Below are 23303 nucleotides of genomic sequence, written 5' to 3'. Positions count from 1 at the left end.
GAAACAAATTTCAAGCATGCCAGTATAAGGTTCAGTTTTTGAATTTGTGGCAAGAATCTGTAAGTTATTGCAGCCACTTGCCTTTTTGTGGAACAATGAATGCTGTAAGGAAGGACTCATTTTCCAGTGTCATCACACTAACTTGTATATATAATTTCTCCCCACTAGCTAGTCCAGTCACACCAGTAGAACCCCAAATACCCACCACATTTTGAAGTTTCACCAATATATTCTTCAGTTTCCTCGTTTTATTATGGTATACATTTATTGGGAAAGCTAAGCCAGAAATGATCATCTTCTATGTTGTTAGCAGCAGAGAAGTGGGTCAAGAACCATTCATACCACAGAAAGAATGAAACTGCAAGTTTATTTTAGAGTATAAAAATTAAAAAAAGCAACCACATAAAACCTTCCAGTTTACATTAATTTTGAATATCGCACACTATTTATTAACAGCTTAGTTGCATTTCAAAAACATTGTCAATTCCAAGGAAGAGGCAGTTAAGTCAGGCAGTGAGTTTCCAATCACAGTGAGTCTAGTGTAGTGCCAAAACGAAGTGCTCATCTCACTGGAGAAGACACAGTGGATATCATTTTTTTCTGGCTGGTGTAAAATTAGGCAATATAGTATTTAAAAAATCCCAGCTGGAATGAATTTAAAAAATATTGCTAGCCACTTACTTGGTATCTTAAGAAAAAAGGGGGTGGGAACCCTCAAATCCCAGAGCTTTGCTATCTTATTTACTATTACTACTATTATTTTTCTTAAAGCCATTAAAAACCAAATCTATAGTAAAAATGTCCCTGTGTTTGTTTGGAAAAAAACAAAACAAAAACCCAACATTAATAGGCTCCCTTTATCTACTAAAACCATTTGTTTTTCCTAAAATGCCTTGAAGCAGAAAAGCTCATGAGATTAGCTCCCTGCACAATTAATTAAAATTAGAATCCTTTCCTCCAGACAACTTTCAGAGCACCAAAAAGAAGCAGGGACCCACCATTAAAGGGAGGAGAGCAACGCTGACTCACTGGGACAAGACTTCTGTCACCCAGGTTCTTCTCTGGGTTACACACACACACACACACACACACACACACACACACACACACACACACACACACACACACACACACACACACACACACACACACACTCCCTCAATTGCTATTTTAAAAAATGAAAGACACAAACAACTAGGCTTATTTAAGCAAAACAAAAACAAACAAACAAACAAACAAAACCCTAAGTGGCTAGCTTTCCAGCAGTCTAGTTTGGATTTATTTAAAAAGGAAAGTCAACAGGACAGCATCATTGAAGGCCACTTCATCCCTGCTTCCTGCAGGCTCCATTTTAATTAGCATCGAACAGGTTATTGAAAATTTCTTCAGCTGCGGAAAAATGCTTTGAATGGATGACAGCTGCCTGAGGTGGTACCACCTGGTTCCAGTTTTGTCCCTGGTTAGTATGGTTTACCCACTATTGCCTGTTTGGTAGGGATGGGGGGTGGTGTCACGCACTAGGGCTAGCTGGGCATCAAGAAAGAGGAAAGGTAGTCTAAACATATAGACAACGGATGGGATACTTGTCGCTCTGCATTTTTCAAGAACTCGATAAATAACGACTCCAAGATGCCCCAGTGGAAATGCTGGGCATGTAGGTGAGTCTGAGGTGATATTATGGGATGGGGCTGGGGAAAGGCAGCATTTCTTTTTGCATCTTTCTTTGGACCTCACCAAAAGAGAAACAAAACCAAAGAGATAGCATTCCTATACACATATAAATAGTCCCTTAACTAGAAGGGAAAAAACAAACACACTGTTTCAAATGTATTTCTAAGAGACTTTAAAACATCCAACGGGAAATCTAGACTCCAAGTTATCCATTGCCCACTTCTCTCTGAGGAGAAACTGCCAGATGTCTCGGCTGGGCCTGACCCTCACTCTAACCCTAACCCTGACTTGGTGCACTGTTCCTGGGGTTGTGTGTGCAGTACGGCAACCTCAGAGTTCTTACAGGTGGTACTGGATGTGGTTCTCATGTAAGTTAGAACTTACATGAGTGTCCTTAGTCCAAATGCACACGGGAACCAGACTCCCAGGTGTTCAGGGAACTTAGGAGCCTGATGAGAGCTTTCCTCTTGATGAGGCTGCTCTATGAGCACACCAGACTGGGCCTGTTTTCTTGGGGCAAAGGGCTCCCTCAAAATTTTTGCCAACTTAATTTGGGTCCTTATCCTTAGCTATGCCAGGTCATCTTGGAAGGGGACAATCCAGGACAAGCCAGGAAAGGACCATGAGGTCAAGGCAGGCCTGGGCTCTCATAACCTACACATTAGGAGTTGAGGGTTTTCAACAATGGCAGGGTTTCTTACTTTTTCAAGGAAAATGATGAGGATCTGGACTTCTAGAGAAAGCTCTTAAGATGAGGGTTCTTGGGCAAATTTATAAGGCCAGGTAGATTGTTTCTGAGTCTCTCACAAACCAAACGAGAGTGCTGAGAGCAGAAAGCTCATGCTACAAGTTTTCTTTGGCCTCTGCTGAAGTAAGAATGATGCATAGACAGTACAAAGTGGGACTTGATGGTCACCTGGACACTTTTTGGAGAGGCCATTTGATGATGGCCTTCTGGCAGAATCCTTCAAATGTAGCTAGAAGGTGGCAGCCCAGAAGAGACCTGGTCTGGTGTCCTCTGACCTGAATGAGCAATGAGGCCCAGAACCCTGCCAAAGACTACTTACATATGGCTTTGTCCTGCTGCCTGCCCACTCACAAGCCTAGTGGATGGACCAACAGTAGCAGAGTCATCTGAAGCAAGAGTCTGTAATTGTAGGCCCCGAAGGAACAGTATCCTCACAGAGAAGATGACGACACATCATGTCAATTAAGAAGGGAGAAGAGTGCCAGGTCATTCCAAAGAACATCCCCGAAATCTGGAGGAGATGGTGATGGAGAGGCAATCAGCACCCCAAACTTCAACCTGAGACATCCTCAAAAGGGGCTCAGAGTGTCTCATGAGCATGGGCTGTTAGATTTCAACAAAGTGGAGCAGATCTACCCATGTGGACTTTGGAATCGCTTTAGTTTTATACTTCTTCCGTGCCCTCATTAGGCACAGAGTCTCTGGGCTCAGCAGGGCCCTCTGGAGGGCCAGGCTGCTCTGGGCTGTGGCTGCTGTCTTCCACACTCAGGAGGCTGCTGGCCGCCTGGGAGCTGGCACTGAAGGCACTTCCTGACCGTGAGCGATAAGGAGGCAGGTCAGCTTGGTTCAGAGACTCAGTGTCGGATGAATAGGGTGGTGGAGGAAGGTCATACCACGCAGGTCTGCAATGGAGAAGGCAGAGGGAAGAGAACACATTAGAGTCAAGATGAGGCAGGCGATGCAGAGCCAGCTCTAACAACAGCCCATTTCTGAGCAGATGGCAAGGAGAAGAATAAGGCTTTACTGCCAAGTACAAAAGCGATCGAAGACAGCAAAACCAGTGGTTTAAAATATGACAGACCAGCAAGGTCAATTTGCTCTGGATGTTTCTGTCCAATGGGCAGTGCCTATAATGTGTCTATCTTCTAGGTGGACAGGAATGAGGTTGCTAAACAACACCTTGGGTGCTTTGGGCTAAATGACTTACAGCCAAGAGTCTTTGATAAGGAAGGGACTCTGGTTTCTTACTAAGTCTAAGTCTTCCTGTCACCTTGGGTGAGAAGTCACTTTCTTAGTGTCCTCTCTTTCTCTGTACTTTGCTTGCAACAGAATTATGTAACAGAAAAGACATTCTGTGTTGTGCTCTTTTCGCCCGCTGCTGAAAGTCAGGCACTTCTCTGAGCACCTCTCCTCTGCCACCTTTACTGCTCACAGTGACCTTTGAGATAGGCATTACTTTTATGTCCACTGTCCTGGTGAAGAATCAGAGGCCCATGATCACCGATTCGTAAAGCAGCAATGCTGGGACTGGAACCCCACCACTCTGTGTCCAGATTCACCAGTTTTATACCTTTACTCTACTCTGGTTGGCTCACATGCAAAGGTTATGAGTGGGAAGCTCATTAGGTGAGCCAGGCCCTGCAGAATGTCTCCCCTCCCAGTCCTTGAAGTATTGTTTGCTTTTGAAGAGGGAAAATGAAGATGAAATCATACAGGATCTGCAACTAGGAAGGGTTCATGGGGGAGCCCAGACACCCTAGAGGCACACCCACAAACTGCTTATGTGACCCACAGCGAGTCCTGGGCTCTGAGGAAGAGGGGCCACCAAGCAGAGGACCTGAAGGCAGGACGCGGACTGTTATAATCTAAGCAGACTCCCATAGTCAGCTGCAGTTCAGGACTTGAAGAGGGTTATCAGGTGTGTGAGGGGGATGAACACAGTGAAGCATGTGCTTAGCCTGTGTGAGGCATTGATTCCAATCTCCAGCCCACTCCCCCACACACATACAGAGAGAGAGAGCCTGGGTTATATGGGATATTAATAAGGCTATGAAAGAAAGGGATAGGAAGACCCAATAGGCATGATTTAGACTCTCCACTGTAACTACAGAATGCCAGTCTTGGCCTTCTATACTGGTGGTTCATGAACAATGACATCTGCGATTAGTATTCCATTGCTCAATCAAGTTTGGGGTGTTCTATGCCATTCCTTTTACCTCATAAATGATGCCAAGCATGGTAAAGGGATTACTTATTCTCTTATTCAGTCAACAAATTAATCAAAGCTCCCATGATACTTTTCTGTAGTAGCAGGTAAGGCCCAGAGATGGTCAATGGTCTGAATGTGTGACATTGTGGCTTAACCAAGCAGGAGCAGGAATCCTTCATCCAGGTCCTCAGACAAGTGACTTAAAACTGCAGGGCCTCAGTTACTTCCTTCATAGAAGTGTTCAGAGGAATAAGGTAAATACCAATCGAGGTTACTGCCTACAGCTACCAAGCTCAAATTCTTGGCTAGACTTAGGCAGCCGGTGTGTGCACATGAGTCTCTCCCATGTTAGATGCCCTCCTATGCAATCTCTCACCTTTGGTCCAGTAGGGCCTCTGAGTAGGAGGGTGGAGAGCCTACTTCTGAGGCATTTTGTTCGGCCTGACTAGCCACGTACTGAACACCATTATTGACATTGTAGGTGACGTTACAGTGGTGGGGGTGGTCCAGAACCACCAGGCGAGAGAGCAGTACAGGATGTTGCAACCGGTGCACAGGTAGAGTCATGAGGTTGTTCCGCTTTCGCTGATGATGCAGGACCAGTGCCAACAGGGCCACCACGAGGACGAAGATGACGGAGCTGCCAATGATGGCGTATGTGATACTGGGGTAGTACACGAGCTGGTTCTCTGAGGTCACAAACACCTGCCCACTGCCTGGTTCTGGGAGAACCAGGAGAAAAGAGAGGAGGAGAGAACATTACAAGTTGCCCTTCCTAATAAGTCTTTGAAAAATCAACCCCAGAATTTCTTTGCCAATTAGCATAGCAGGGCTATTCACAGCCACCAGAAAGGGAGAGCCCCAAATGTCCATCAGCTGTGGAAGGGATAGTCATACTGTGGTATATCTGCACAATCAACTCTTACCCAGCCTGAATGTAAATACTGATACATCACATGAGTGTGAATTTCAGAAACAAGCAGAGAAATAAACCACACCCCCAATATCCCAGATTGTAGACTGTTTATATGATGTATCTGAAAGGCCAGTTCAGACACAGCAAGCATAGCAGTGCCTGGATTAACTGCAACTGGCCATGAGGGGTCTTGTTGGGTCATTGACAATGTGCTCAAACTAGACTATAGTGATGACAGCACATGCTGGAAAGTTAACTAAAAATCATTCAGTTGTACAGTTAATGTGAGTGAATTTTATGTTCTATAAATAAGACCTCAATGAAGTTAGCTAAAAACTCTGACGTGGAAAATATACTACCCAGGGGTAAAGAGTGAGAGTTCTTGGAGTTCCAGAAATTAGTTCTTCATTGAAAATAAATGATGCTCACTTGAGGAAGAAGAGTATGCACATCTGGGCTCCAAATGCCTATGGAGCATCTGTTTTGTGCCAGGCCCTGGGCTGATCTTCACAGACACAGGGACAGACTCTGGAGCCAGACAGGTCCCACCTGTCCCTCATCCTGCTTTCTGTGCATGTGCCCTTTGGGGAGTGCTGGGAACAAAATGGGCTGGATATTCTCCTGGCTTCTGAAGTTGGGCATAGACAGCAATCTAGAGTTTAGAACAGCAGCTGGCACAGTCACACCTATGATTGATACACTGTCTGATATCAAAGGTTTTAGTTTTGCTTAAAAATTTATATATATTTTTAAATTCAGGGCTTCATATATTCCAGGCTGGCTTGCAACTCATGTGGCTAAGGATGGCTTTGGATTTCTGATTCTCCCACTTCTACTCCCTGCTACTGGGATTACAGGCATGGGTCACCATTCCCCACTTATGCAGCATGGGGATGGAATCCAGGACTTCATGCACGCTAAGCAAACACTCTCTCAACTCTGCCAAGGCACTGCTTTTAAGATGGGCACAGTGTGTCCTGGTGAGGCTGAGTCCCCTGACTAAGATTACTGAGGTTGAGGGAGGAGCCTGTGTGACCTAAGCTAGTGCCCCACACTGCTCTATGAACACTACAGGAGACTCAGTGGACAATTTGCAGACATTTCCTCAGGTCTCAGGGTGAGGGTCTGGGTCACACCCCATCTCTGCTGGCTACCAATACTTTCCTCCCACATATGCTAATGAGCCACACTTCAGTGCTTCAGGTGACCTGCTCCCCAGCCAGCAGGACACAGCTGACAACCTCAGGAAGTCTAGGCAGGCACAGGAAACCAGAACAGCCCCTAATAGAAACCTGGGTCCCCTTGTAGGTGCCACAGAACTACAACAAGTCACCATTGTGCCTGTTGGAAGAATATTCTAGTTTCAGTCCCAGAGGGCAAATTTGGGACCACAGCCCTTTGCTTCTTCCATCTCAGGAGGAGGTTTCTGTGGGTCCTGGAAAGGCCAGCATTTGCTAATGTGAAGTAGCACGGGAGGTGGAGATAAATTATTCACTCCTTCCTTCAACCTGAGCTGTATTTGCTTTGTTTATCACTACAGTGGAGGAGGAGACCTGGCAGATAGTAGGCACTCAATAAATGCATAGAACTCAACAACAACAATCTGTTTATTCACACTCTATGGTAAACAGTAGGTGCTATTATAATTTTTATTTTAACCCAGCAAGGTGGGTTAACCTGTCCATGGTCACAGAAGGAGTCTGGCAGGTAGGCATCCTCCTTCTAAAGCCTGCATGCTGTAGAATGCACCATCTCTGCCTTTCTGATTAAAAGCAAAACAATGAGACTCCCTGAGGGTCCCTTCTCTCTGTGTTAACTTTTCTCTCTAGCCATACCGAAACTTGAACTAAAAGCTTAGGAGATTTTCCCAGTTCCTGGCAGTCATAATCCTAACATTCCTGCACATCTGAATTACATAAAGAAGCCATTATGAGCTCTTTAAAGGTGGAAGTATGTGTTTGTACAGTTAAGGGACAAAAGAGGCTTTGGGCTTTTCTGGAGATAAATAACTGCCACTCAGTTCTTATCTTAGTAATTAAAAGCAGTGTGTGTGTGTGTGTGTGTGTGTGTGTGTGTGTGTGTGTGTGTGTGTGTGTGCGCGCGCGCGCGCGCGCGCGCGCGCGTGTGCTCGCATCCGCTTCAGAATTCATGATTAAAATACCTTCTGTGGTTATTTCCTGCACAGATCTGCAAGGTTACAGAGTTCTGGGGTGGATACTGGAATCATAACTTTCAGGTACCTGAGCCCAGGCAAGTAATTTAACTTTCATAAAATAATAGCAGGACTCAATGAGAAGGAGAGAAGAGGAGTGGTGTGGAGGACATGAGGGAGCAGAAAGGTTGAGTCAGGGGAAGAATAGAAGATAACAAGAATGGAGATACCATAATAGAGGGAGACATTTTAGGTTTCCAGAGAAATCAGACAGTAGGGAAATGTCTGGAGATCTACAAAGATGACACCAGCTAACAATCTAAGCAACAGGAGAGGCTACCTTAAATGCCCTCCCCAATAATGAGATTGATGACTGACTTATATGCCACCCTATAGCCCTCATCCAGCAGCTGGTGGAAGTAGAAGCAGACACCCACAACTAATCACTGAACTGAACTGGAATCCAGTTGCAGAGAAGGATGAGTGAAGAGCAAAGGGGTCCAGACCAGGCTGGTGAAACCCACAGAAACAGCTGACCTGAACATCGGGGAACTCTTAGTTCCCAGACTGATAGCTGGGAAATCAGCATGGGACTAATCCAGACCCCAGGAACATGGGTTTCTGTGAGGAAACCTCGGAAATCTATGGGCTCTCCTGTAGTAGTTCAGTACTTATCCCTAGCATAGGTGTGGACTTTGGGAGCCCATTCCACATAGAGGAATACTCTCTGAGCCAAGACACATGGGGTGGGCCTAGGCCCTACCCCAAAGGATACGATAGACTCTGATGACACCCTATGGAAGGCCTCAGCATCCAGGGGGAGCAGAAAGGATATGTGATAGGTAGGGTTTTATTTGGGGGGGGTGGTAGGGAAGGAGGGGAGGGAGAGGGAACTGGGATTGACATGTAAAACAATCTTGTTTCTAATTCAAATAAAAAAAATCTGCAGAAAAAAATTAATAGCACGACTGAGAAAGTTAACAGCATGCACCCCCCCCACACACACACATCATCAGAAGATGCAATGTATACTGGAATGCTGAGCACAGCGCCTGCCAAGGGTTTGCAATCAGCAATGCTAGTTCTTTTAAAAACAAATATTACTTCACAATGGCCACAATGAAATGTGCATACCACAAACAGCATTTTAAGGGTACAGTTCAGCAGCATTAAGTGAATCCTGGTTGTTGTGCAACCAGGACGGCTGTCCATCTGCAGGACCCATCAGCTCTGACTCGTTAATGCCACTTGTTAGTATGTGCATTCTTGCTATCCTCACCAGCCATCTCTGCACAAGTGGTGGAGAACCTTGGGGGAGGGGTGTGGAGCTGGTTAGGTTTTCACATGGAAAGTAAATGTGTCCAGAGATTCCGAAACGCTGACATCTGTGTGACTACTGGCTGTTACCAATACAAGAGGGAGCTCTTTAATGAGCAGACAGTGAGGGCTTTTGTATCCTCAGGATCTCACTGTTGTTTCAGAAAGCCACCTCCCTCCAGACTGCCACTTTGGCAGTCGAGAAGCAGCGATCACATCCACTCAAGGAGTTATGATACCACATAACTCAGAGCTGCCTGGGCTCGTTTTTTTGCTCTGTGTGTAAAATGTCATCTTGCATTAATTCATTAACTAGGCCCACTTTTCTTAAGAGCTTAATGAGCCTGCTGGCCAAATTACTAACATCAGAGATGCCTGGGACCTTCGTTCCAAGTGTGTGATCCACGGATAATGAGGTTTCCATTTATTCTGGCTGTCCCTCAAGCGAATGCCCTCCTGCTCTACCGTCAAACATCTTAAATTCCTACCCCGTATCTGCCTTTGTGCTGTATTAATTCGAGGCCATCTGCTGCTACTGGAGATCTCCAGACTCTCCAAGAAGCCAGTGCCCCACAGTGGCTGGTGCTGGGGCAAGCTGTGCTTGGCACCATTTCTGGGTGCTCTGCCTCGGAGATGGCAATCTGACCACTTAACAACGGCAGCTTTCCAGCAGAAGGCTAGTGTCCTGGGAGAAACACCTTTGACTAATTCAGAGGTGCCATCCAGGCTGGTATGGGGACCACAGCAGCTGGGAGCTGTGATTTAGTGTTCCTTCCCATCTATAAATTTCATTCTTACAAATGAAAATCAAGTTTCCTTCAGGATACTGGCATTTGGTCCATTGGCTTGGCCAAAGGCTGAGTTTGGGTTTATATTCTGCTGGGTGGGTCTTAGGAAAACATGTATATTCATGAATGGGGTTTATTCAGGTGTGGCTAGTGGGGAGCAAGTGGGTACAAATACTGGGTATCAGGGAAGATTAACAACATGGAGCAGCTCTGTATCTACAAGTGGGGCTCCACATCTGTTCTGCACCCCTAGATTTCAGAAATGGTGGATTTGATATATTCATCCTTATTGGATATGTGCAGCCATTTGGGAGTCATTATTCTCTAAACAACACAGAGTAGTTAGAGAGCACCCACACTGTACCAGGTATAAATAATCTAGAGGTGACTTAAAGTACACAGGAGAATGTATGTAAGTTCTATGCAAATATTATAGCATTTTATGCAAGAGCCTTCACCAGCTGTGGATTTTGGTAGCATGGAGCCAATCCATCACAGACACTGAGAGACGAATGCATATTAAAAATATAATTATTTTTGACACAGTATCACAGTAAAAATGAGCAATATTTTTTCCCTTGCATGGCTGAGGTTCAAGCCTAGAGTGTTATGCATGCCCGGCAAGTATTTTACCATCCTACTATGTTCCCAGCCCAGAAATTACATTTTAGCACCAGGATTCATGAAAAGATTGTATATAATAGTAAATATAACAGACAAAATGTAAATGTCTATCATCATAGCTTGATTTAATAAATTATGCTGTTTCTGTATAATATTATTCCTATTTGAAAATTTATACAACACACACTACTGTGAAATTATTTGAAAGACATATTGATTAGCAAAAGAAAACAACAAAGCTCCCCAAAGAACTTCTACAGTCTACATACTGCTTTAAAGTGTGTCCCTCACATTCTCATGAGCTAGAATTTCACCCCCATTTTGCAGTATTAAGAGGGTAGAAAGTTATCCCAACTATGTGCCTAGAAGTGGAACCTTTAGGAGGGGATAGTGATTAAATAAAGCCATCAGGGCAGAAAACCCATGATGGGATTATGGGGACTTTATAAGAAGAGGGAAGGCTGGGGAGCCCTACTTAGTCATGTAAACTGCTTGCCTAGAAAGCATGAGGACCTGAGTTCAATCCCCAGAACTCACATTAAATAAAAGATGGAAATCATGAAACAGACTTGTAATCCCAGCACTGGGGAAACAGAAGTAAGACCCGTGGGCTTATTACTTCCTAGTTAGCCATACCTACTTGGCCAGCCTCAGGCCAGAGAGATGCCCTGACCAAATCAAAGGAAAACAAAAGAGGTATACAGCACCTGAGACACAACTGAGATTATCTTCTGGCTTCCAAATGCGCATGCTTGCCCATACCCACATCCCCCCTGACACAGACACAAGGATGAAGTATCATTCTCTCTCTCTCTCTCTCTCTCTCTCTCTCTCTCTCTCTCTCTCTCTCTCTCTCTCTCTCTCTCTCTGTGGTATCTTGCACATCCCCTTAGTAAGTCCTCAATAAATATGGACCCTTGGTTCTAGAAACTTTGAGAACAAGCCCTTTTCCCATTTATAAAGCTACCAAACTTCAGACATTTCATTACAAAAGAATAGTGTAAAATGACAAAACACAACAACAACAAAAAAACCCAAACCAAAACCCAAACCAAAAAGCTGGCCAGTGGTGGCGCACACCTTTGATCCTAGCACTTGAGAACAGAGGCAGGTGGATCTCTCTGAAGTTGAGGTCAGCCTGGTCTACAATGTGAGTTCCAGGACAGCCAGAGCTGTTACACAGAGAAACCCTGTCAAAAAAAAAAAAAAAAAAAAAAAAAAAAAAGAGTGTAAAATGGCTAAATCAAAGAATGTATTGTACAATTCGGGAAGACGGGTTGGTGACACAGGGGAAGATGTTGGTGGATAGAAACGAAAGGGAGGACTAGCATCCCACTGTTCAGTCATGTCTACACTGTGTTACGTGTACAGTATGATGTACTTAAAACCATATACGTTGTCTTCCTTCAGCTTTTCATGACTGTTGTGCATGTCTGTCTGATTACCACTTCCCTTCCTTCTTTGCCCACAGATGTGAAGAGCTTCAGGGCTCACACCTCACTGCCCAATTTCCTGCAACACCTTAATCAAGGACAGTGTCTAAAGATGGCTCCTAAGATGGAAGCCTGCCCTCCTGAGTCCTGAATTTCTGTTTCTAGAAATATTTGGTATGCCGAATCCTCATTCCTTTGAAAAATCAACTCTCACATGCCTGCCTTTTATTTCTTCAAACTGAATACGTTAACAAATCAAGTTTATTGAGGTGTAATTTATGCACAATAAAATTTCCTCTTTAAAATGTTTGGCAGATGAGTTTGGCAAAGCTAACACAACTCTCCTCACAATTAATATCTGGAGCTTCCCATGCCTTCCTACTCTATTGTTTTGTGAGATGATTCAGTAGGTAAAGACACTTGTCTCCAACCCTCTACCAAACCAGAGTTCAACCTCCAAAACCCACATGGTACAATTCTGACAGACCTGCCTCCCATAAACTTCCTCTGACTTCCACATTCAGGTGGCTGCGTGCACATTCAACCACACATACACACATGTACCAAAAATAAAATGTAGTAAAACTGGATTGCTTGGTTCATACTATTGAGCAAGATGATCCGGGACACATGTTTATCTCATTGTGTTTTAAAATGCTCTTCTAAGCTGTGGTTTCTTTTTCATTTCCTTTACGGTGTCTCTCTTTTTCTTTCTGAATTTAATGAAGCCCACTGCAGCAATTCCTTCTGAATGGTTTGTGCTTTCCATATACTATCCAAGGAGTTGAATTTTTACCTGGAAGGGATGATACAGCCTTAGTGCCTCTATTTATATCGATGATGCACTGCTAGTTAATCCCTGTTTATGGAATAAGATACCGGTCAAGGTGCTTTCTATCAATCCATGCTGACAGCCAGCTTCGTGGCACCGTTTGTTGGAACCCTGTCCTTTCCTATCAAATTACCTTGGTTCCTGGGTTGCAGAGCAACTTCATACAGGCCTGTTTGACTGAGGAAGGTATTTGCCTTGGTGCTCACAGCCTCCAACTTGCACTTGATTCTCATCATAAAGAGCCATGTTAATTACTAGGGCTAATCATGAGAACAATGTCAGTCAAAGACAAAATGCTTCCACCGTCCTGCAAACCCACCAGAGCTCTGCTACATAAAAGTTTATTTCATACTGACGTAGACAGGGTGGCAAACCTTTTTTGTCAAGGGCAAGATAGTAAATATTGTTTGCTTTATATACTATCCAGTGTTAGTCATAGCTCCTCAGCTCTGCCTTTTGAGTATAACATATGGGGCATGGTGCCTAAGTACTCCCCACATCTGCCATTGCTAATAGCTATTATTACATGGCGTTTCAGAACTTTTACTAAGCAAATATTCCTTGAGATGACCTCACAAGTCTGAGGAAGTTTCATGAGCCTTACTGCCATGTTGACTGACACAGGATAGAACCTACATTATCTTCCAAAAGACTGCTTCCCAATCATCCTGGAGCCTCTCTTTTAATAAACTAGAAGGGACATTCCTGGCCTTTGGACACATGCTGGATCAAGTTATGCTGCTTTATCTGCCATTTAGAAGAATATAAGCTGATGTGACTGTCTCAGCCTTGTTTGGTTCCTGCGGCAGCAAGAGCCAGCTTCCTGGCCCCAGGAGTTGGAAGTTCAGTGTCATTGTTTCTGATAGGAACCTGCCAAGCATTGGGAACCTACAACTGTGCACCTGACCCTTGGAGAAATGAGTGATGCCATGGAAAGGGCTGTATGCCACCCGGTGCCTCCCACAACTGACAAGACTGAGCAGCAGGAGCTGATCCTGTTTAAATTCTCAGGGAGTCCAAGGCAGCTCTTACTCGTTCACCACATACGAGAGCGGCTTGAAGCTCCCTCTGTAATCACTTCATCAGAGCCACTTCTGCCCACAAAACCTTATTACCCAGGGAAATGCTGAGTGAGCACACTGGCAGCTCTGAGTGCAGGAAACTATCTGAATAATTCAGGGAATGGGCTGGTGACGGAAGCATTCCACCCAGGGCTCCCAGGGGGGAGTTTTATTAGCCATGAGCAAATTCACTGATTCTTGAGATTTCTGATAAGAACACGATGACCCATGACCCTTGCATCCTGGAGGGAAGGGCTGTTTATTTTGTTCTGGTCCCAGGGGCAGCAGGACAGGATGTTTGACAGGGACCTGAGGGCCAATCAAGACCCCACATCATGAGTCCTGCTGTCTCAGTGCTAGAGTCGTCCCCCCCTGCCCCTGCCCCAGCCACTGTCACCTGTACCTTGCCCCCAACTGCCACTCTCTAATTCCCTTTCCAAATGATTACAGGATGTTCCTTCTAAGACACAAATTCACTTGCATAGGTCAATCCTGGGCTCAAAACCTCGAGGCTTCCCAAGTGCTCAGCACAAAGCAGGAGTCCTCGCTTGGCCTCCAGGCCCAACATCATCTGTCCCTGTGGTCATTCCGTTCTTTAGTGTTGTCTTTATCTGCATCCTGCTGCTACCAACTCGCTGGCTTTCCTATGGTGTTTTCAGGACACTAAGAGTCTGTGCAGCACCCAATTTCAGCCTCATAGCTATTCCCAAGGCTGGATAGGTGGGTAAATTCCCAGGTCCCATTATCATTAATCATCGTTATACACTGTATCAGTTGTCCCTCTTTTCTACTGGAATGCAACACAACGAGGGCCGAGTGCATTCTGCTTGCTTATCCCTGTACAGCACCTATGCCTCAAATAATAACAACTTCTGGGGGAGGGAGGCAGAGGCTCTCTAACTGTGGCCATAGGATGTCTGGGAATGCTCATTGTTCACATGAAACCAAGCATTTCTGATAGGATGTGCTCCTCAGGGAGTCCTCATTTAGATGCACAGGTGAGAAGTATGACATTCCAGGTCATATGGTCCAGAAATGATGGAGCTGAAACTGGAGCCCAGGTCCACGTGACCCCCACACAAGGAAAACAAGCAGGTTTCACTGAACAAGCTTGTCAAGAGTGTTGTTTCAGAGCATGGAAAACCAGGGCTGGAGCAGTTTAGAGGTAGAATGCTCGACTAGCATGTGTGAGGCCCTAGGTTCAATCTTCTACATCAGGAAAAAAAAATCAGACAATGAAAAACTATGCTGTGTTTGAATCAGCTCAGGGTTTATAGAGCAGGTGGTATCAGTATATCAGAACACAGTTCCACTCTTGTAGAACATCCTTTTACATGCTTGGGGTGGCAATGGCACACCTTCCTGGGACCATCTTTATATAGGCCAAGAGTGTGAAGACAGTGAAGTTTCCTCCCAGGTGACTAAGATGCTGACCTGACACGAGGACCTGCAGCCTCCCCAGCCTTTGCAGAACGTTCTACCTCTCAGGGTAGAAACCCAGCTTCTTATTGTGGTACCCAGGCCCCAAGTGTTTTCCTCTGTGCTGTCTGAACTAGCCAAGAATATGGTATTTAAGGTGCTTCAGACATTTACTACTTGTCTAGTGCCTGGGCCCTGCAAATGCTGGGTCCCACAACCCTCTGGATTAGAAAAGTAGTTTCATGCCTCTTTGTCAGCAACTATATGGACATCTTAGGGCCAAACTCTTCTGTAAAACTGGGTTTCAAAGACTGCAGCCATCAGAGTTGATATGAACATTAAGACTATTATTGTTATTTAATTGAGCTGAGTTCAATTAAATGCAGCCTCAAAAGAGGCTGCATCCAGGAGTGCTTGAAGTTTGAAGGTGGAATGTCTCCAGCACTCCTACTACAAGTTCTCTCAAGGCCACTGTTTTGGCCACTGTAAATCAAGGGCATTCCCTCACTCACCCTGACTTTCCTGTTCAAAACAAACATCCTAAGGCCTCATCGCCTCTAGATCCCTATTCTTAGCACATCTCCTGTCCCAATTTAGATTGCGGATTGAAAAAGCTTAATCTAAAGGGCAGACCAGCAAATGACTGAATCAAACGGGAGCCATGAAAACTCCACTGAACCATTACCATGGCAACTCATGTTGCTAAAATTAACCAAAAGGAGAGAGGGGTGATGGGAATACTAGGGCTACAGAGCATCAGACCACAACCTGAGCCATCTAGGACCCCTGTCAAAGGGAAATGAGGGGCGGGGGAGCTACCAAGATGGCTCCAGAGACTGCTGAAGGGGCCCTGAGAGCTAGGAGAATGGGCTCTAGATTATACTCACAGTGAGACTGAGGGGCAGGCAGAGGAGGAGGGGAGAGGGACAAAGAGGTGGGGCAAAGAAGAAAGTCCCAGGACCGAAGGCAGACAGGCAGATATCTCCAAGGGATGGATTCAGCCATTATCATGGTTATAGTTTCTAGTGCTACCCTCCCTACCCCCACAACATGTGCCTACCACAGGGAAAATGGGGGCAGGTCTCCCTGCCCAAACCAGGAACTCCACATAAACTGACAATGGGTATCCTTCCCTTAACTTCTTAACATTTCTTTCATTTTATGGTATGTGCTTCTAGAGGCTAGAGGACAACTGTGGCTGTTCCTCAACTCTGCCCACCTTATATTTTTTGAGACAGGGTTTTTTACTGGCCTGGTCCTTGGTAGGTTAGGCTGGCTGGTGAATGATCCCCGAGGAATCCCTGCCTCTGCCTCTGCCTCCCCAGTGCTGAGATTCCAAGAATACACTACAACCTCTAGTTTTTTAAATATGGGTTCTGGGGACCAAATTCAGGCCCTCATGCTTGCACAGCAAGCACTTTACCAACTGAGCCACTGCCCCAGACAGAGCTTCCCTTTCCCATCAATTTCTAACCTGCCAGTCCCTGAGGACAGTGAAAGCTTGAGGTACCCTGCTAAGACTCTGCAACCCTGGATCTAGCCAGCTGTGAGGAGGAATGGCCAACGGACAACCCAGGGAGGTAGCTGGCTAATAGCCTCTCAGTCAAGAATTGGGCCCAGGGCTTTTACAGAACTGGCTGGAAGGGGAAGGCATTTAATTGGCTATTTAAGGTAGAAGGGGACTTTCTTTTTTCTTTTTTTAATGGGGATTCAGATTGCTTCCAAGACTTCAGGATGAGGGTAATTGGGAGGCAGGGCCTGGGTGGCCTTTTCAGAACTCTGCTCAATTATGTAATCCCTTAAAAAAACATCAAGGGAAGAGTGCTGTGGGCATGGAGAGCTGGAGTCCCTTTCCACTTCTCCCACTGAAGACCACAAAATGGACTTAAACATAGAAAGAGCCAATGCCAGTGGAAGACAGCACTGGAAATGTGTAGATGTGAAATGAACTAACCCCTTAGAGTCAATGGGGAGGACTCAGGGAGGAGGCCCCTCTTTTGAGCAAGGTAGAGCTTCAGCAATCCTGGGATTCCACTCAAGACAATCTCAGCTGTGCCTGCAAGCAACTTAAAATGAATATCCGTGCCTCCCAGATTCGCTGAGTAAGGACTGTGCAGAATTACTATTTCTATTGCTTACTGTATCTATTTACCTGCAATGTTTGGTGGAAGCTGTAAAATTAAATGCTTAGCAGACATTCTTTAAACTCAGTGGTCAGTTGGTTTCTGGTCCAGTAATAAGGCTTGCTGAGTTACAATGCAATGGTTTATTGAGCCTCCTATGACAGCAGCCAGGGCAGAAGATGCTAACCCCAGCAGGATTCAGGAGCAGGGTACTTTGATCTGTTGGGGAGTATGGCATAATCACCCACAGATAGTACTGCAGGGAAAAGGCTCACCCTATAAACTGGGGAAAGAAAACTCTATGTCAGGCTATGTCAATGCAAATAAACTCTCATTAGTAGGTGCCGAGAAAACAAATATCCGCCAGTCCCAACAAGATCCTCCGAGGGCACTTCCAGCCAATCTCTGCAGATGGTGGCTTCGGTTGTTAAGACAGAGGGTTGTTAAGGTGAGGGCTTTCATTTATGCTCAACTCAGGGCCACATCTTCCTCATTCTGCTTCTAAGTGACCACTGTTGGCTGCCTGGCACCACATAAACTCCTTGGCTACTCCCTTAACTTCCTGTCTTGTCCTCTATACTGTTTCCACACCCTATCTGGAAAAGTTCACGGCACATTCCCTGTTCTATGGCCTGGGAGAGTCACTGACTCACAAACCCAATATCCTAACAGTGGTAAAGAGAGCTCTCTAAAATCTTACACTTTAGTCTAAAATCTTACACTTTAGTCTTCTACAACCTGAAGTTTGAGGCATATGCCTTCCAGCACTCATGCTCTAGCCAGGTCTGGCCAAAGTCTGGCTTAATGCTTGTTTGTTTATAAAGTTTTACTGATACACCACCATGCCCATTCATTTGTGAATGTTGCCTCTGGCTGCTTTTGTGCTCCACTAACAAAGTAGCATAGTCATAATAGTGACTTTAAGACTCACAAAACCCAGAATATGATTGTTCCACATATGAGCTAATTCTGAAAAAAAAAAAAAAATCAGCCTAGCATGAAGATAATGGCAATCATGAATAAATAACTACTGGTGTAAAAAAATAGAAATATCATGAAATCAAGGCAAGATCAAATGCATCTCTGGTTTTTCCACTGGCTTTTGCTTGCCCCACCCTGTATTTGAGACAAAGTTCATCTATGTAACTGAGACTGGCCTTAAACTTCTAATCCTCTTGCCTTTGCCTCCAAGGCGCTGGGATTACAGATATACACCATGATGCCTGGCTGGTCCTTGCTTCTTTTGTTGTCTCAGAAGCAAGCTACTAAAATGTTCCTACAGGAAATAGCAAACTTGGTCTCAATATCAGCTAGGAATCCCTGAATGATTAATACATCTGTCTGCTCTCTGCTGCCATGATCTCCCTGGGTGGCTGTGTAGTACTGCCTGCCTGTCTGAGCAATCCTGTCTTCTTCTTAGAAGTCTCATATTTATGTTTCTGAGATGACGAAGGCTTGGCATGGCATTTTGATGTTCTCTAAGACAAGGCACTTCAGGCTTCATTTCAACTCTAGGGGCCTCCTGGGCAGCAGGTCACAGGACCTGACTGTTCCATAAAGGATGAATAACTACAGGGTCTGGGGCTCTGAAGGAGCCAATCTCATCTGCTTGATTCTTTAAAGTGGAAATAAGGATGAAGTTTCCCTGGGGCCACTTTAGAATCCATGTTTCCTTGCTGAAAGCCTTCCAGACAACCAAGACAGGCTGGAGTTCAGACGCATTGAAACATTAACCACCACATAAAATGAGCTTGTGAAAAATCGAAGCCTTTCTGTTGCTGACTGAGGGCCCAAGCTGGCTTTTGCAGGAGGAGGGACACGGATCCCCAAGGACCAAAGTGATAGATAGGAGGATGAACTGTGTGGAGGGACAACACAGAACCCATTTCTTCACTCATTAAACATTTCCCAAGTACAATCAGGAAATCAAAAGATGCCCAGTCACTGTTACTGAGGATGAGTCATTACAGAACAGACAAGGGACACTGGGACCTCAGAACTACCCTGGCTAGTTATTTTATTTTCTGAAAAGCCTATGTGTGCACATTTCAAAGCTGAAAGGGCAAGAAAGAACTGAAGGGGCAGGCCAGCTGCATCTCCGACATGCTTCCCAGCAACTTCCTTCCTCTACAGGCAACCGCTAGCTCTTATATTTGTTTTGCTCAGTTTCTTTTTTAGTGTAGCCTATCACAAATATTCCAGACAATAGAAAAAAAATCTGTGATTTTAAACATACTATATCTTACTAAAGCACAATACCAGTTTTACAGACAGTGTCTTGTCTTTGTAGCGCAGGCTGGCCTGGAACTCATTTCCCCTCAGTAGTTACTAATTATCTTGAGGGAAAGCCTTTAATATGCAAATACCCTGGTTTTGATTCAGCTTTCCCCCACTAATTTCAGCATTCATCAAGGATCTTACCTAAAGCTATTTTGTTGTTGCCATGGTGATATTGTTTTCAATTTCCTTCATTCATTTGCTTCTGTTTTCCATTCACTGGAAAAATTTCTACCACGAGCATTCTCCCTTTCTCTTATTTACTTAGCTATGTCAGCATCAGATGAACTCGTGTATGTTATTCTAGCCTATGAGCAATAATACAGTATTATTTGTAAGGCAAGTGCTCTACCAGCTGAGCCCTCCCCCCCATTCACGGCATCATGCTCTGACTTTGTTCCCACCAAATTCAGGTGTGACTGACCATTCAATGTGACAGTATTAAAAGGCAGGAACTTTAAGAGGCAATTAGGCCATAAGGGCTCTTCTCTGAGTGTGAGTAAGGCCCTTGGAAAAGCTGTTTATGTACTGTTTGATGAGCATGCCCTAATGCCAAATAAAGACAAACCATTCCTCAGTTCCAGAGGACAAAGTGATCCACTGTCATCGTGAAAACAGGGAACAGTCCTCCTTGAACAGGCAACCTATGGCCCCTTGTTATTAGACTTCCAGCCTCCAAAACTACATTTCTATTCTTTATAAATTACCCATTCATGGGCATTTTGTTATAGCAGCATGAAACAGACTAAGACATTATTTATTCTATTACTGCTCAAGTTGTCCCAACTTTGTCCATGGGGTGTGCATTCAGATCAACTCATGTAACCTTTCACTACCCTATCCCCCAAAGCCAAGTTTTAGTGTTTTTGTTCATTTTGTGAATATCTTGCTTCCAGAAGATGTTTCATATTTAATTTGCATTAGCCCCAGGCCTAGAATCAGTATAATAGCTCCACAGTGACTGTGTCTTTTGTAAAGATATGTCATTGTTTATTGAAACGGGACCTCCAGTCAACAGCCATCCAGGGAGGAGCTAACACCTTCATTCCAGTACCTCATAAGGAGCTAGATTCTCTCAGTCACTGGGTGAGTGGATTGGTGTTCAATTTTCTCTCCAGATGGGCCTTTACATGAGACTGGAGTCCCTGCAGATCCTGAACCAGAAGTAAAATCCAATCATGTTGAGAAGAGCTGGGAATGACGCTGGTCTTACCATTATAGGACTCTCCAGGTATGTCTTTACCTAAGTCTCTCTCAGTCTGGTATATCCTTCCCGGCTCAGCCTCCTTGCCCACATATTGGTCAACCTCCAGTACTCAGTGAGCCATGTGTTTTCTGATATTTCTCACTGACATTTCCCCAAGCTCTCTATTTAGACAGAAGCATCTTGTGTTCCAGCCTCCACTTCCATGTCCCCGAAAGACATCAAGGCTCAGCTAGCTCTCCTTGTGGAGTTTTTGATGCAGCTAGCTTCCTGTCAAGAAGCCTTTGAACTCCTCAAGGGCTGGACTCTGATCCCAGTCATGGTGATAACCAGTCTCTCTCATTTCTAAGTGCTAAGCTCAGCTTTACATCTATATATTAGGGACACTGTAATATCTGCAGGGCCAATTCATAATAATAAGCCACAAATTGTGGGTTTATGATCTAGCAGCAGCCCTGACTCTTACCACACACAGCATCAGCTATTAGAAGCACTATTAGCAGCACTCAAGATTTTGTGAATGAATTTTCCCCTCTCTAATAAGGATTTAATTCTCTGGACTCCCGATGAGCTTTCTTACCCATTTAAGAATCTCTGAGTCAGAGCAAATGAGGAATTACTCCTGACCAAAAGTCAAGGGGCTCTAGCTTAATTCTGTTGTTTTCATACACCAAGTATCCCTTCTGGTGATATGTTTACCCAGCACAACAGGGAGACACCGCTGTTCACATTCATACAGACATAAGATCTATACTGAAGGGCCAGGGCGAGGTTCTCACAAGCAGGGGCACAAACAGGATTGTTATGCACTTCTGTGTCTGGAGTTTGCAAGCCTCCTGTTCATCCCAGTAATGCCCCTCCTGCAATAGCATCTATGTCCTCCCAATTGCACTAATTGAACACATACATGCAGGAGGTAAAGGCAGACCCTGCTAATTGCATTTTTTTTTTTCATGAGCTTCAGAGGAGGAAACCACATCATCAGTCATGACTAGACTTCTCTTGTGATCTCAACAGGACAAGCTCAAACCCCATCGGTTCTGAAGCATCGTGTCTGAAGGCAGATAAACAAGCTGCTCACCCTTGTTGATCTATAAAGAGAGTAAGAGGAGGCACTGCAAACCTCCTCTCCTTTGTGGTTCAGAAGAACTTTCCATTCTGAGGTCGTTCCCCAGCACCACCCTTGGCACGGAATCTCACTGTGTAGCCCTGGCTGTCCTGGAACTCACAGCGATCCTCCTGCCTCTGCCTCCTGAGTGCTGGGATTAAAGATGTGTGCCACCACTACCCAGCTTCCCACTCTGATTCTTAAAGCAAGATTTGGCCGTTTGTGTCATTCCTACCATCAGGGCTTTTTCTTGTGCATAGAAGATACTATATAAGATGCTAAGGAGAGGGGAAGGAAAGGAGTGGATGGAGCAGAATGCTGGGTTTTCATCCTAGGAAAAGACTAGCTACACTTGGAAAAGACTTGGCCTGAGGGGTTCCTGCTGGTGCCTATGGACTATGGGGAGGCACTGCTGAAGGCAAGAATCCCCGATGCTCAGAGAGTTACAGAAAAGATCAGGGCTTTGTTGCCTTAAACTTACCCTAAATCCATGGGTTTTGTTAGACTCAAGAATAAAGCAAATCCCAAACAAACAGAATATTGATCTTGAATCCCAGTGGAGCTTGGGAAACATATATTTTAGTTTTAGAAAATTCTAGTCACTTTTGAGTGAAGAGGAGACAGAGATGGGGATCTCAGAGGGAAGGCATTGCTATGCATGAGGGCTGGAGTCACAAGAACAGGGGTCAACCTGGAGCCTTTATCCCCTGGGGGACTTCAACAGAGTGCTGACAGGCTAAGCCAGGAGTAGAAATGCCCCAAATACTGAACCAACCTCCTGGGAAACTGTCATAAAGGTCAGAACCGGAGGCAGAGATGATGGACAGACAGATGGACACAAAACACCCTCTAAGGACAACAAGGAACTTGAACACGGCGAAGAGCAGGAGATGCATGCATCCAGGAGGGAGATGAGCAGGAGGCACCTGGCTGCTGACTGGCTTGTATCTGCAGGGAGAAAAGTGCTTACATCTCTACACCTCAGAACCTGTTTTGCTGTCCCCCAGCACAGCATTACAAAGACAGGTTAGACCTGACCCACTTGTGACAGCAGGCTTAGCATGGGGAGACTCATGGGGCCTCTGTATAGGCCCTGATTTCCCTCTGACTTGCTTGCTCACTGTAAACCACTTCTGTCTCACTTCAGTAAGTTTGCTCATCAATACATTCAGCTCCCAAATTGCTTTAATTACAGAACAAGGAAATTGCTTCACTTGGCGAAAAGGTTCTTTCCCGTTCTGCTAATGGCAGTCTGGTAGTATGCCTATGATGAGATTTTTTTTTTCATTTTCATTTTTTTAGAAGACTGAAAACATCCAGCTTATGAGAACTGGAGAAAGACTGTGCAGCCAGCACCCACTGAAGCCTGGGCTGGGCCCTTTGGTGAGCTGAGATTGCCTTCAGAACTCATATACTGTTCT

The 23303-nt window shown here is 45.0% G+C and overlaps 1 protein-coding gene across 4 annotated transcripts in view; it reads right to left on the bottom strand.

The window, feature by feature from the left end:
- Window positions 1-348: 348 nt before the first annotated feature.
- Ldlrad3 (low density lipoprotein receptor class A domain containing 3) overlaps window positions 349-23303 on the bottom strand; it is a 231216-nt gene continuing 208261 nt past the window's right edge. For all 4 annotated transcript variants that reach the window (XM_027422394.2, XM_027422397.2, XM_027422393.2 and 1 more), the window contains 2 exons: window positions 5005-5350; window positions 349-3321 (listed from right to left, as the gene is read on the bottom strand). In XM_027422394.2, coding sequence (XP_027278195.1) covers window positions 3084-3321; window positions 5005-5350 — 584 coding nt within the window. In that variant the 3' untranslated portion in view covers window positions 349-3083. The remainder of the gene's footprint in view (window positions 3322-5004; window positions 5351-23303) is intronic.

Source organism: Cricetulus griseus, chromosome 6, assembly GCF_003668045.3.
Source record: "Cricetulus griseus strain 17A/GY chromosome 6, alternate assembly CriGri-PICRH-1.0, whole genome shotgun sequence".
NCBI classification, from domain to species: domain Eukaryota; kingdom Metazoa; phylum Chordata; class Mammalia; order Rodentia; family Cricetidae; genus Cricetulus; species Cricetulus griseus.
The sequence above is the reverse complement of the archived record's forward strand: the minus strand, read 5'-3'. Positions and strand labels throughout refer to the sequence as shown.